The sequence below is a fragment of the Strix aluco genome, chromosome 4 (assembly GCF_031877795.1).
Source record: "Strix aluco isolate bStrAlu1 chromosome 4, bStrAlu1.hap1, whole genome shotgun sequence".
NCBI lineage: Eukaryota > Metazoa > Chordata > Aves > Strigiformes > Strigidae > Strix > Strix aluco.
The window spans coordinates 56,150,880-56,167,423 of NC_133934.1; the positions used below are offsets into that span (position 1 = coordinate 56,150,880).

At 39.4% G+C, this 16,544-nt stretch overlaps 1 protein-coding gene across 2 annotated transcripts in view; it reads right to left on the reverse strand.

Moving 5' to 3' along the window:
• PPP3CA (protein phosphatase 3 catalytic subunit alpha) overlaps positions 1-16,544 on the reverse strand; it is a 203,573-nt gene that overhangs the window by 100,560 nt on the left and 86,469 nt on the right. For both annotated transcript variants that reach the window (XM_074823175.1, XM_074823176.1), the window contains exon 2: positions 13,389-13,589. In XM_074823175.1, the coding sequence (XP_074679276.1) occupies positions 13,389-13,589 (201 nt within the window). The remainder of the gene's footprint in view (positions 1-13,388; positions 13,590-16,544) is intronic.

A 16,544-nucleotide genomic window follows, 5' to 3' on the forward strand; every position in this document is an offset into this window, starting at 1 on the left:
TTTACATAAAAACTAGGAAGGATGATATTCATATTTCTGATATTCTTCCAGATTAAAAAAAGAAATACAGCCATTGAGGTTCTAGAACATACACAGAATAAGGTTTGATCAACTAATGTAAAAACTTACAATTTTTGCTTACGCAATTGAAACGCATTTTGTTCTGCCATAAAAATCTGCACCAAGAAAAGGTGGCAGATCTTCACCATTTAATTGCCACCTCAATCCAACACAAACCCAGTTTATTTTTCACTGCCTACCCAAGTAAGATAACCTGTTTTTTTGTTTTTTTTTTTTTTTTTCCTCCAAATGCTTATTTAGAAAATCAGACTTAAAAATGAAAGGCTGACCTGCATTAATTTCTTAGGCTTATCTTCTCTCCCACACCAGTGGTAGTCTTCCAGCCTGTGCCTATAGCAACAACTAGAGACCTCTGCATTCATTCTGGTCTTACCATAACGGTTATTCTTTCTCTCTTGCACACATTAAAGAACACATGGCCTTGATGGCAGATACCTCAAGAGGCAGCCAGACATACCAAATGCATACCACCAGATGGCATCTTCAACTAGTTACATTTTAAACAGCTCATGCCTTCAGAAGGAGATCTTACATTTGATATAGATAGTCTTCGTATACAAAAAGCAGAAGCACTTTTGAACACCTACATTGGCACCAGTGATTGGGAAGTCGTTTTGTATTGCTGAAATAATCAGTTTACTGAGGATACATTTGTTCCCTCAACAAAGATTCAGGGAGCCACAGAAGTATTCTGCACCATGTTTGGTGTCCTCTCCTCACAGATCTCCTTAATGATTCTTCTACTAATTTTACAATAAAATCTAGGTGCAATGCCATTGGATTTCCACAGAGGGTGTACTAATTTATACAGGATTTAATTACATTCAGTGATGGCCCTCTATATTAAGAGATGGTTTTGGCTATAAATAACCTCTACATGTGTTTGGAAATTAAGTTTTTCCACTATAATGAGCCAGTCTATTTGCAGTAGCAGATCATTTATTAAAAACAAAACAAAAAACCCCCCAAACCAAACACCTCCAAACCCCAAGTAATTTTAAGAGAATCAGTAGTTACAAACCTATCTTTAATCTGCTGCAATCAATCATTAAAATAATAAGTATAGCATACAACCACCCTCAAATCCTTAGCAATGACTGCTTTATTGTACTTGGAGAGCAACCTAGTCTCACTTCAACACTGGCTTACCATGTAATCTCATTTCAAGTACAATTTTGATGAAATGGCTATCACCTGTCATAGACTCTAATAATTAACTGCAGTTTAGAGATACATATTTTCTTATTTGTTTAGAATCTAAAGATGACTTTCTTCTCAAAGGAGTTTTACCCTTTCAACTAGAGTTTTTGAGATTGTTTGGGGAAAAAATATAACCAAGTTTTAAGTATTTAGGCTGATCTCAGAAACAGCTCTTAGGTCTACTTCTCTTTACTTTTAATTGTGTATCTGAACTGAGGCTAGCTTTTACCCCTCTTGAAGTCTAATAAGAGCCAAAATAAATGAAGTAGAACAAAGAAGCAACATTAACTTTCATAATTTATTGTTCTAGACAACTCCAATTATTGCCCATCACAGAAAGCAAGTCAGGCAGAAAGAAAATGGAAGTGTTCTTGCACTGCCACTTTGTCAAAGGCTGAAGTCACAGGATTGATTTCTATGGCCACCGGCAATGCCCCCAACCCATGTTGACACCCTGCAGCTCTTGGGCTGTATGTACAGAGGGCACTGAACACAGAAAAGAACATGCATGAAAGATGAGTTGAAATGTGTTGTGGGTTGTTTTCTTTGTTTTTTAAGGTTATAGATTAAAAATGACACTTTAAAGTGTTCTGTATTAGTACAAGTTCATAAAGAATAAATCTGACATCATTCACTCAATTTTATCTCCTTGATTGTTCAGAAAAAGGTATTTTAGGTCTGGCTGGATAAATTCCTGCAGTGAACTGTAACAACGAATTCATTTTGATTTCTGAACTCAACCTATTTTGATTGAAGCAAAAATTCTGTGGTGTTTTCCACTTGTAAAGGTAGAATCTCTTGTGGAGGTACATTTGGAGCAAGAAGCAGGGAGTAAAAGTGTCAAATACTCAACATGGCAACTGTCAGAAGTAACATCTGAAAGCAATGATGCTGATACACCTAAGGAGCCAGAAGGATTCTTCACAGCGCCTTCCCTTGTCCTGAGCACTGAAAGGCTGGTTTTGATTCTTAGCCACAAGCTCTTAAACTGAAGCTTAATCCATTGCCATTGTGTCCTTGGGTTGCCTACTTGAAAGATGATGATGTCAGTGGATCCAAAAAAACACACAAAAAGGAACAACACTGACTTAAACCAAGCGATCCACAAGGTTCAACACAACTGCTGAGCTCAAGGGATTTGTTTACACAATAAAGGCAGGCAATGACAAAATGGCATAGGACTTAGATTCCTCTTGAAAATTTAATTCATGCTGAATCTTCATCAGAAGATGAGGTGCAAGATCCTCCTCACTTATCAAGAATATTTTCTGCAGGAAATAATTAGCACCCCAAGAGGCATCAATACACTAATTTCAACTAGATTTAGATGTCCAAACCTAAGAGAAGAGAGAAGCAGAAGCCAGCACAGCCATTCTGGAAACAGCACCAAGGAACAACTTGAAACTCAGCATTTACAGAATCACAGAATTGTCTAGGTTGGGAAAGACCTTGAAGATCATCCAGTCCAACCATCAACCCAACATCAACAGTTCCCAACTACACCATATTCTTCAGCGCTAAGTCGACCCTGCTCTTAAACACCTCCAGGGATGGGGACTCCACCACCCCCCTGGGCAGCCCATCCCAACGCCTAACAACCCGTTCTGTAAAGAAATGCTTCCTAATATCCAGTCTAAACCTTCCCTGGTGCAACTTGAGGCTATTCCCTCTTGTCCTATCGCTTGTTACTTGGGAAAAGAGACTCATGCCCAGTTCCCTGCAACCTCCTTTCAGGTAGATGTAGAGGGCGATGAGGTCTCCCCTCAGCCTCCTCTTCTCCAGACTAAACACCCCCAGTTCCCTCAGCCACTCCTCGTACGACATGTGCTCCAGACCTTTCACCAGCTTTGTTGCTCTTCTCTGGACACGCTCAAGTAATTCAATGTCCTTTTTGTAGTGAGGGGCCCAAAACTGAACACAGGAATCAAGGTGCGGCCTCACCAGTGCTGAGTACAGGGGTAAGATCTCTTCCCTGTCCCTGCTGGCCACGCTATTTCTGATGCAAATGATTTAATGATTTGATGCCCTAAAAAAGGCACATAATGAACCCTAGGTCAGAAGAAAATGTTATTGCTTGACACACTACTGGTACAAATCACATGCACTACTGCCACATTTCCCTGTGACACTGCCCAAGACTTTCCAAAATCAACTGCAGATTGAAAACATGATCCTGTTCAGCACAGTTAATCTTCACAACTGGTGCATTTATTTAGAAAGCATGGATTTTATAGAGTTTAAAGAAAATTTAAAAATACAACTTTTTAAACTAATTAAAATGTTTTGAACTGTAGCAGATTTTTTTTTTTCATTTAAAAAAGCAGTATCTTCACAGAGGATATTATATACACTTGCAAATTATTCTATAAATGTTTTATCTACACAAACTGCAGAAAACCAAATAGAGAAAGTATGTGTCTCAGCTCCGGTAGTATTTTTTTAGAATTATTAAAATGCTAATGAAAAAGCATCTAAAGTCAGGAAGAAGTAGAACCACCACCCATCCCAGCATAACATCCTTCTATAAGCATCATTTCCAACTTCTAATGCTCTCTGAGTTACGCTCTTCCTAAGTGATGACAGGTAATGTTTATAATATCTCTTAAGAACAAACCTGCTAGTTATCTCCTTTACACTTGCCAGTGCTTCACAGTCAGATTGTGGTGAAAGGTTAGACACACAAATGTAAAGCACAGAAGAAGGCAGGAGATGGCTGGTGTTGGCTCTGAAAGCATAAATGGACTCTAAAAGGTGCATGCATCTGTACAGCAATTCTCAAATCAGGTGAACACTGTGGTACCTCCAAGTGGCAACGATCATCTGACACAAAACACTGTTTGTCTTTGTCTTGCTATTAGTCTGCTCCCTTGCACTCCTCCAGTCCCTTTTCTTCTCTCTCATAGCTGTTCCCAGCTTGATCTCTACACTACAGCTGCTCTACAGCTGTTGTAGGTTTGGTGTGATTAAGACAGAATCAATCCCCCTTCCAGCCTCACGCACATATACATCATGATCCTCTATTATTTCACACACACACATAAAGTGGGGAACACCAGTTCATGCATGACTGGTAGATTTTTCTTTTGCTGGGGGAAAGGCAAACATAGGCTGGAATGCCCCCTTCTAGGTCTTACTCATTTCAGTAGCTCCTCCTTCCAAAACGGGGGAGGAACAAACATGGGCAGATGCAATTTCAGCAGTGATCCCACTGCATTCCCACACCCCTTGCCAATATAAACTACAACCTAAGATTGAGTTAAATTAACCTGAGGCGAGAATCAAAAGGAAGAATAACTAGGCAAAGCTAAGAGAACACGAAAGGCAAGAACAAAGGATCTCTTTCTTTCTAATGAGGATTATACAGTGCAAACATCATGGTTATTTTCAAAAAAAGAATCCAAATGTCAAAGACCCAGAACTACCCAGTTCTAACTCAAGTTGTGCCACTGACTACATAATTGCAACGCAAATAAAAAACCTGATTTACAAGTTTCAGAAAAATCTTTGAGAAGCTACAATAAACACCACTGCTAAGATGTACTATGTCTTCTTGGAATAGCCCTAGAAGAAATGCTAACATGCTATACTGTGCCATCAGTATTTACATGTTGAAGCAGCACCCAAATGCTAAATAAAAGATGTTAAGAACAAAGTCCTAAAGGCTTAGGTATTTGCAAACAGTTGTTTTTGTATTTTTGCTGGTGGCTATTTTTTAAATTAATGCAATTTCTGTTCTGACTTGAAGCCTGATATGTATTTGATCCTCCATTTCACAGCATCAAATTAAGCATCATATCTGAAAGGCATCTCAAATTCCACAATTTCACTTTGGCTTATTTGACTACGATTTTTGCACCAAAACAAGTTAACTATAGATGGATTATTTATAAGAACAAGTGAGGCAGTTGTAAAGAATACTGTCTGTAGTATCCACTGCCTTGGCAATAATGATAGATTTAAGCAGCTGCTACTAGAAAACATCAGCTCTGCCAAAATGTCAGATGCTAATGTCTGAAGCAGCTCAATTAAGCTACAAGACGCAATCACTTTGTTCTACCAGGGATGCAGGCAGGCATATTTCAATCTATATCTGGAACCGACAGAAGCATTTAGGGAAGGAACAGATCAAAAAAAAAATTTGAATACATACAGCCTTGCATATTCACCTTCTTTCAGAAGTCCCAGTTTTTAAGCCACAAGTGATTTGATGTATTATGAGTTCTCAATAAAGCCTGCAAAATAGCTGGAGCAGTGTCAGTTTTAATCAGCAATCCAATTAAAGGATCCTATCAAGTTCACTTTAGCTGTTCAATAGTATGTTTATATAATAAATTATTTTTAACAGCAGTTTAACATGCAGGTTCTCTGTACTTTAATAACATATTCAACAGTGATATGTAAAGTGAAATCATTGTTGCAACAGCAAACTGTGCTCGCGCGTACACTGAGAAGAGTATATCTAACATATTTAAAAATGATGGCAAATATTTCTTCATAAGGTCTAATTTATTAAGTCAGAGAACACACCTGCCTTACACAGGCATGTAAAAAGAATTGGACTATCATTTGTTTCCAACAGGATGCAAGAGTAGATGGTGCTGTTGATACTTTCCCCTTCCTCCTCTTCCATGGTTTCAATCTGTTCTGTTGAAATGTCATTATTTATGCAAATGAGATCATGAATTGATACTAAGAAAGAAACAAGTCAAAGTTTATTTCAAACTAACATTTACCTCACTGCAGACAAAGTTAATTCTCCTGTGATGAAGGAGAATTAACTGCAGGCAATTTATTCTGAAAGTGAGAATAATCTGCTGAAATGTGTCCGGTTCTCAGGCGTTACTGTTCCACACAGGGAATGTATACCAGTATAATGCAGAAACTCAAACTGATGTAGTTATACCAGGAACACTTGGGACTCTCACACATTTTAAGGCTAGAATGAACAAAATACCAGCACGTTTTCAGAATGACTAGCAATACAATTAAAGCAGCTGAAGAAGTTACTCACAATTGAAAGATACCAGATACAGAAAAAAAGTGTTCTGCTGTAAGCAGCACCCTGTTTGGAGGGCAGACCCCATCACTCACTCACTCTTAGCATCACAAACAATAATAAAGATGCTTTTTAAAGATAACTTTAATGAATACATTATAACAAAGAAGGGAAAAGAATAGTTCTTCTGTTTAACAGTTACCCTCAGAAGCTGCAGTCATCTAGACCTCAAACCAGCAGTAAAGCTTTTATACTTGGGAATCTGAAGACACCAGCCACCCAGGATGAAGTTTTACAATTTGATCATACAAATGCTTTTTTCACAACATGTAAGTAAATATTTTAGTTATAACAGTGTCCTGGAAATTCAATGGTCTCCTCAACAGTAATCATGGTACACTGGGTTTCGAGTATAAATCAAATTACTTAAGTGTGAAATAGAGAAGTTTTAACTAAAATTGTTTTTACTGAAATGTTAGTTTCAGACAAACTTTGATGTTGTGCTAACATGGATAGATCTTACAGTAATTGTAGGCCCCTAATAAGCAACCTTGTTTACTTTCCATGCTGGAATTCTATCTTAAACTGCTTCAAAAGTAAAAATCAGAAAGAACTGTTTTAGTTCGACTCTCCTCTTGCATCAGATAATTTACATGTGTGCTACAGTTCAATGCAATTTTAAACATTAGTGCCTTTTTACTATAATGTGGACATAAATACTTTTATCAGCTTGGTTTCGCACTGATTATTTTAGCTAGAAATTCTCGATGTTTACGAAGTTTTAACTTGCACAGCACTAGCAACCTACTAATATTATTTTATGCTACCAAATGAGGGAAACTGGGCAAGGGAAAAATGTATGTGGAATATGAAGAAACGTTCAGGCGCAGGAAACCCTACCACCCCATGGGATAATGTACCCAGAGAATATCTGGAAGCCTCAAAGATCATAAAGGCACATGCTGGCAGGAAAGGGCTTTCCCTCTATAGTTTTTATGAACCTATAATGCACCAAAGGTTTCCAAAGGTCACCAGAGTTGCCACAGTTATTCCCACATAGGCTATCCCCAGATACTTACCACCTCTCCCCTCCCATCAATTTAGAGTTCAAATTGCAAAAACTCTCAGTGCTCACTACAATACAAACATTACAAGCAATTCAAGTATTTAATTTGTATTTCCATAGCGCTGCAACATTCAACCAAGCCAATGGAATTTTTAACCCAAAGACACTACAATGAAACTGCAAGTGGGTGTATTCCCTCTTCACATGCACAAGGTTAGCATCTATATATGTATTGGAATACGCACCCCACCTTACATTATGCGATGCAAAGGGAATAGCAAGGAAGGCTCTGCAAGCAACAGTGGTTTCCTTGCATCTATCACATCCGTAAACGCGGGAGCTGCAAAAACCACAACTAGTAGAGGAAAACAATATGGCCAAGGAAAAGACCTGCTGAGACTGAGACACTTTCTACGCTGCAGCAATAAGCTTTTATTCTGTCTTCATCCGGTGCTCTCCTATCTTCACATACCAAGCTGCATGCACCGGGCGTTTCCGAAAGCTTTGAACACAGGATTGCACAGAGTCAGGGCTTTCTCAGTGAAGCATGTGAAGGTTCACAACAAGAGTATATGCTTGTTTTACTTATTTTCCATTTTTTTTCTCAATGAGGGACTGACAGATGCTGCCCCTTGTGCCTGCAAATGGCCTGGCTATCGTCATCAGGCCAGAAACCATTGTCATTGCCACTGCTGGTGGTGGCACCCACACAAAAAGAATTGAGAGCCTGTACACAGGCAGCTGCGTAGGTAACGGTCATATGTTACTCGTAAGTACCATTTGCAAAAAAGCACAGGTTTACAAAGATGCATATGACTTAAGCTTTTGTGTTCTTAGTTTACTAGAGAAAACTCTTGTTAGTAACGATGGGCAGACTAACCAAAAGGAGTACACAAAGTACACACTGAGTACACAAAAAGAGAGATGTCAAATGTTACAAGAAACAGAGCACATGTTAATTATTTTTAAAATAGATAGCAACAGGGAAGAAAGGCTTACCTTAAAAACACCAACGCACATCTCTTACAAGCTTATTCACTTGTGCAGTCATACGTTCAAGAGATATCACACTATTTTCATTCAGTATGTGTAAATCTAACAATATCCTCAAGAAAAATAATCCAAAAGGCACAAGAAAAGACACACAATGATAGCTACTTGACAAACATCCCACTTAGAGTTCTAGGTCTACCCTGTAGTTAAGTATGTCATTTAAGGAGGTATAAATTAAAATCACAGAAAAGTTAAGGTGGGACAGTCATCTAGCACAACCTGCTCCACTCAAAACAGGGCCAACTTCAAAATTAGATCTAGCTTTGAAGTTGGAACTGGCTGTTGTCATCAGCTACTTTGCTGTTGAAATCAAATTCTGCAATATGACCTTTGGGTTCTTGTATTTTAGTTCCAGACCCTCCTGATTAGTAACACTTTTTAACCTCTTGTAGCTGGAAATTTTTGCAGATGTTGGAAAACAACAATCTATCACATTCCAAAAGTGCAGGTTTGGTTGCTTTGAAAAGGACCACTGAACTGAGGCCCGTTAATGCCAATAAATCATATACCTAGTAATTAAAGTGAACACCACAGATGTTGGCAAAAACACCCCAAACAACAGAACAAACTCCATATTTAAGATGTGACAGAATTAAGGTTTCAAGTACAACCTCTCTTGCATATGCATTACGCTACAAATTCCTTAATTATATAGTCACTTTCTGCTCTTCTCCATGCAGTGGACGGAATGAACCATACTCATGCAGCGAGCAACTTTCAAGTTGTGTTCTCTTCACTTGTGCGAAATATGCTTTAGTTACAAAACTTCTATGAACCTTACTCTGAAGACAACATGATCAGCTTGCTTACATGCTTTTAACACCATTCATATTAACAGTATCTCATCACTTCAAAAGACATGTGTGAATTGATGTCTTCGAAACACAGGTGAGCTAAAGGGTCCACTCTACAGACTGGGAGCCAAGCAAGGCAACATCACCATCAAAGCTTTTACCTAAATTTGTTTTTCTGACCTAACACATTCAAAAACCCAAAAAAACTTATCATTGTATGGATCATTCTATAATATACAGAGGTATACATGTATATTCATGCACAAAGTTATCCATGCACTGAAGTCAAAGGGACACATGCTTGGCATGCAGTTAAGAGTGTTGAACACTTAAGAACAGCAGATTTTAGATCTGGAAGTGAGGGCCCATAAAAACAAGCAGGTAATTAATAAGTCATCATGTGAAGGGTAGTGTATATCACTTGCCCAGAATTGGTCTGTATAGTAATGAGCCTATCTACTAAGGCCACATAAAACAACTCCAGCAATTCAAAATCTGGCATTTCCAACCGTTCTTTGGAGTGTGACTTCAGTAAATATTGCCATCAGGGAGGTTCAGAGATATACTTCCTTAACCTTCTAGAAAAAAACAATTACATATGAGCCAATTTCTCCATGTGTCATTATACTGTTATGAACATAAAACAGGACTGGAAATTCTAAGGCTGCCACAGAGACATTTTTCCTCTGAACACTGAACAGCTGTGGTCTAGTGGTAGATCAATCTCGTAAAACTCAGGCTTAAGACAAAGATCACATGCCTCCAAGAGAAGAGGGTACAGATGAAGAAGAGGGCAACAATCCATCTGTTGAAGGTGACTCCCTCTCCCCTTGCTGTCTGCTCATTCCCTGGTGAGTGAAGGTTGGCATGGACGCTCCCCATGGTGCTGCAGGGTGCCTGGCTCGCTTCTTCCCCACACTGGAAGCACAGATAACCCCACAACCCTTGTGCCACTCCCTCGCTGCTGCCAGTCATGAGACAGGTCTGTACTGCTGTAACTGCTTCTACCACAGTGGGCAGCCATGCCCACTCCACCATGTGGCCCTTCACCCCCCACACCGGATACCTTGCCCAGCTAGTCCCAATACTCTGTCAATCTCTTGCTCATCTTTCTAATTTGCCTGACCAGACATCCTCTGTCAACCTCCAACTCAGCCTCTCGACCATTTCCTTGTCTCCCAAGCTTTTCACCTCTACCACATTCTTGTCTTCAAGTGGCCAGTCTCAACCAACTCCTTGTCGTCTGTCACCACTTTTCATGCCTACTTTCAGCCTTCTCCTCAATACACTCATTTTTTTTGACCCAATTCTCTCCATCCTTCCCAACTCACATTCACCAGACAAAGCTGCCTCAACACTTCCCAGGTGCAAGGAGAGTCCAGATAGCAGAGAACTCGGAGTCTCATAGTTCAAGCTCTGTTCAGATTCATACCCACTGAACAGCAGCCCTGTGTAACAACTGCAGGAATAGTTCACCTTGGTTGTAAACCAAAACTGTAGCAAACTATGCATGCATGTAGGTATGTATGTAGCAAACAATGGGAATTTGAGCTAAGGTTGCAAATGAATTCATCAGCAATACTTCAAAACACTCGCTAAATTTGAAAACAAAATGTATTAACCCAAAATGACAATCACATTGGTGCTCCCAGCTAACCACAGAGTCAGTTTTATAAATAAATGCAAAATAATGGATTGTGCATTCCATATTAAGGCTCTTTGGATGCCTCTCCCCATCTTCTCCCTCAAATCCAGGTCTTGTATATAACCACTTCGTTTCACATGACTTTGCTTATAAACAGAACTCTGGTATTTTTTCTGAGGACAATTATATCACCCCTTAAAATAAAAAAAAGTGAAATTTCAAACTGAGGGATGGCTGCACAAGGCTTTCAAACTTTATGTTCTTTAACATAACATTTATCAAGTATATCACTGTACTAATCCACAGTTCTCTTACTTCAACAGTTACGCTTTTCTATCTCTTCTTTTTGAAGATCACCATCTCACTATCCAGCTACAGGGATATATTTCTAAAAGATGAATGCATCTCCCACAAAGGATCCCATATTAATGATTTATGACTGTCACTCTTCAACAAGACTGCTTGCCATGTCTAAAAATCTAAAATTTATTTTCCTCTCCACTCTATCAGTAGTTTGTTTGTTTTTCCTTATGCTTGAAAAAAGCTTTCCTCTACTCCATAGTTATTTCTTGGTTGCCTTTATACCTTGCACTTTCACCACATCATCAGTCAATTGATATTCTCTTTATCCTGCTGCCATACTACTCATATAAAGAAAATTGTCAGGCCCAGAACAACATGCTTCACAAGCTTTCCCAACCTCCCCCTCACAATTTATTTTTTTCCTTCTTTTGATGATCACTTTCATAACTCCAACTTTCATGTTTGTTCATACAGAACATTAGCACTTCTCAGCTACCCTGCTAACAAGCATTAAGAGCCCAGCTTTCCTACACTAGCTTAAAAGAGAGTAGCTACCAGTCACCCTGAAGAATGCTGCAGTATCACAATCACTGCGTGAGAATAATTTCAAAAGCAGGAACAAAGCAAGATGTAGGTTCAACTGAAAAAAGAATCAAAGACTTAAATTATACCAGTGTTATACAATGGGGTAACCTTTAGGAGATTAATCTCCAAACTATAATTCAGAACAATTCTGATACCTTCAAAAGCATTTAAGAAAAATTTTTGAGAAAAATTTAAGAGTTTAAAAGAGAGAACATTAAACATGTACTCATGGAAATCAGTTGGGACACGACACATCCTACAGTCCACATCTCTCAATAGATTAAAAAAAAAATTCACGCTCCCAAAAAAGAGAACATCCACAGAAAGGTAGAATTTCCGCATGTCTGCCCCTCAGTTATGGACAAAGGTATTGCACCTCTACAACTTCTTCCATTTACCCTGAAGTGTCAGTGAAAATGCCTGTAGAACTTTACTCTCGGTCTACTTGGGGGATCCTTTAATTTGTCCTATTTCCTTTATTCATCCATGAGCTGCAACATGATTGACATCTTTTCAATCAGAATTGTATGGCAGCATGACAAGCTAATTATTACGTAAAAGGTGATACACATTACATCTCCAGGTCAAGATACAAACCCGTATTTGGATGTCATTTTTAAAGTTACAAGCTTTAATAACTTGTGCATCATTCTAGTCCAGACACTGTGCTCTTCAGTTTCAGAGGAGGTTTCCAGAAAATGAAGGCTCTGCTACTTCTATGTAGTTTTTGGTGAATGCTACTAGTACTGATAATAAAGACTGGTAACTCTACTTCTGCAGCAGATAAACTTCTTTCTTTTACATTTGTCAGGGCTCTCCAGAAACAAAAGTGACAGAAGGACCTGCTTTCCTAAACCAAGTTTTATAGTTTGGTTTCATAGTTTAAGATGGCTGGAATTAGTTATCTTTTGCCCCACAGCTAACTTTCTATGCCACAGATTAATTTCTGGCCAAAAATGCATTCATATTCAATAACAACAACAAAACAAGGGAGGAGGCACTTTAAAGCAAGCAAATGCATTCACACATTCAGAATGCAGTCAGAGGCAGGAGACAATTAGAGAAGGAAATTCAAATATAAGGCATTTCCTGAGGATTAATGAGTGGGTGGTAGTGTTTGATAGTCAAGGGCAGGATGGGTTCTGCAACCAGCACAATTCATTAATTCCCCAGGCAACACAAACTGGGATTCTGCTATTTTTTTTTTTCCTTTTTTCTGTACTCATTATTTTCCTTAGCATTAATTAAAATTTCCATTTACTCTGACACTATTGTTCCTTCAGAGCCCAATACTGTCTGTATGTCTGAACGATGCTACTATGGTAAATGACATCCATAAAATTATGGAATTAATACCTGGTGCAAAAGGCCAGAAAACTTTTCAAGTTTAAGAAAGTTCTTCTAATCTTCTCCTAAACACTAAAAATGTTCTCTACCTTAGAAACAGAATGGGTTCAGCAGACAAGATCCTTTCCTCTAATTTACAAGCTCTTGATGGCCTCCATTATCCTAGTGGTAACAGACAAATTGAGAATCAAGTATTGGAGAGAACAAATGATTTTCAAGCTGCCTTTCAGCTCTTTAGAAAGTCACATACACTAATGAGTTACTTAACATGTCCCAAACCAGCAACCACCGCCTCCATCATCACAACTCCATACTAACCTGTGACTGGTGCGTCTATGTCCAGCAAATTTTTTTCCTGGCGGAGAATTGAAGCTCCCTCTGTTATTATTCTCAAAGCAACGCTCTCTTCCAGTCTCCCTTCTTTCATAAGGTGTGCCTTTAAGATATCCACACGAGGTTTTCCATCATTATCAAACACTTCCTTCGCTGTGAGCCGGTGACTTGGAGGAAATGGGACAGCTGAATGGAAAAAACACAAAAATATCTGGTCACTTTTTACAGCAAAGCCTCTATTACTGATAATGACACATTTCAAAAGACATCTCTGCTGGAAAACACCGTTAACGTGAATTTTCAACTGCCTCTTATAATTTGTGGTTTAAATTGCACATAGATTATCAAAGATATCATTAAAGCACATGCATCCTGCAGGCTACATTATTCACACATGCAAGAAGAACTAATTCATGCTGATAAAAAAATTGAGAGTAAGATTTAGGCCATGTTTACAGGTAGACACATTCAAACAAGCCCCCCAAAATGCATGGGAATATCAGGGAAAGAAGGGAATGGAGCTTAAACTGCTCTAGTAGTACTAGAGAACATTGATATAATGTTCCCTTCCATTAAGAGCATAAAATGCATAAACAAGTGCAATATTTGATTTCTGTGCATGGACACACATAGATACACTCCAATTAAAATGCTAAAAACCAAGACAGACACCTCTCTAATGACTCAGGGTAGGGGGTGGGCGATGTCTTCCCTGTATAAGTAATAGTTAGCTACGCGAGATACATTTAAAGCCCATCAAAGTGCGCCTGAGTGCCAAACAGACCACTCCAGGAAAGGCAGGGCAAAGGATGTATCAGACTGAAGTTGGAAATAAACGGATAAATAGGCGGGTTGCCCTAGCAACATGGCAGCGACTAGTGAGCTACGTACTGCCATCACATAAGGTCTGAGGCATACAGCAAACTTCAGATGCTCCTGCTCTCGCTCTTGTGGAGCCAGCTGGAGCGAGAAGGCTCAGAGGTGATGCTGTCAGTTGCCAGGATGAGGCTGGAGCATTATCCCAGCTTAACTCCCTTTCCCTTGCAGTTCAATCGGAGTGGCATTAGGCACCACCTGCCTGGCCAGCCACAGGGTAATTATACTGATCCCTACCACAGCTGCGGGAGGGTCAGGTTATTCAAGAGCTCTGAGCAGGGCGAGGAGGTGGCTGCAGGGCTGGTCTCAGCTGGCCGCATCTGCAGCTCAACCCCATCACTGCCAAAGGGACTTGTCTCCTGCAGAGTGTCTTACTGGCAACTTTGCCACATGTGGTGGTTTAGCCCCTGCCGGGGTCTGAGACCACGCGGCCGCTGCCCCTCCCCCACAAAGGGAGTGAAGTACAAAGCCCCAAGACTGAAATAAGGAAAGGTTTAATACAACAATGCAATAGCAACACAACAAACAACAACAATAACAATAACAGTAATAGTGATAGCAATGAACAGAGCAAAATAGCTACCAAATACAGCAGTGAGAAGCACGATGTACAAAACCACCAGTGCACCGCGCTCCTGCGCCAGGAAGATGTGACCTGCCAGGATGTGACGTTGGCATGGTATCTGAATAACCCGGCTAGAGCTCCCCCCTCTGCTGGGGAAACTTAACCCTATCCTGGTTAAACCAGGACACCACATCGTGAGAAAAAAAACCCTAATGCAGCGGATCAATATATCCGTTAGCTTCAATTTTCTTCTCATTTCATAATCAGTATACTTCAGGAACAGGCCACAAATCATACACATCCTTTAAAGCCCAACCCAAGAACTCTTCACTTACACTACCAGAAGTAACGGAGCAGGTAACAAACAATTTCACCTTGTGCAGTTATTTTCCACTGAGACTTTAAACACAAACATCTACAGAAAATGCTTTTTTTTGGGGCTCAATTTTGTTTTTTTTTTTTTTTTCCTTTTTGCTGCCCCAGCTTCAGCAATCCATTCACTAAAGTAGTCTGGTGGGGACTAACAAATATCTTTGCAATACACTGACACCCAACCGCTCTCAGATTTAAAAAGTGGGACAAAAAGGAGAGAAGGTGAAAGTTTATGACGTCCCTGACACCACCAGGATCCTCCTGAAGCAATGACACCTACAACCAACAGTGAAGTTAAAATACAGTCCTTGGCCCTGGAAAGCCCTGCCACAGATCTGTGATGATCTCTCTCAATCGACGAGAACTCCTCGACTGCTTTAAATCAGTTTATGTTTTGAATGGTACTTCTATGATAAGAAGTAGGCTGTTAAAGACCAAAACCTCACCCTATTTTTTGCAGCTACTGCAGTTAAGCCTATCCCATGACACTCACAAAAATGAGGTTACGTGCTTTGTCAATCTTTCATATGTATCTGCAGCAGACCATCAAAACCAAGACGGCTACATACATGAGCTATAAACAACCTTCTTTATGCAACAGAAAAAAAATAATCATTGCAAGAAAAAAGAAGGTGAATGTCAACTCAGCAGTGCTCCAAGCTTCCATTCTCCTTCTGGAAAAACAAACAAACAAACAAAACCAAAAACAACCATCCAGACAGCTAGCTAGTCCTAATGGTCCTGTATTTCCTGCATGGAGGAAGGAGGAGAGCGAAAAGTTCTTATCTCCAATCAGTTTGGCTGGAAGAACCATGTACTATTAGCTTGCATTACTTTGCAAGACAACTGCCTCTGTTCTTCCGCAAAGGTGTCATGGTGTATGCAGCATACTATTATTTTGAGGTAACTACCATATATGCATGTATGCTGAAAGGAAATTTTTACTTTTATAAAGATAGAGCAAACCAGACAAATAATCAAGAAAACAAACGCTATTAAGTGTTACCTACTGATTAAGAGAAAAATATGGTATACACTGCTGCATGGTAAAAGCTCTGCAGGCAGATTTCCAACAAACACGTACCAGTGACTAATTAAAGAAAAAAGATACTATTCCAATAGCAGATGATTAATGATTAATTAGCAAAAACATGAGTGACTGAGTAGACCACAAACTGCATCTTCCATTATGAGAATATTAATTTTGTATGTACACATACACAGAGCTTCCATAGAAGAACAACATAAGAAATGGTCATGTTCATGTGGAGGTCAGTTAAGCATTATTTTTTACTGGTCTCACCCACAAATACCTGGATCAACCAAAA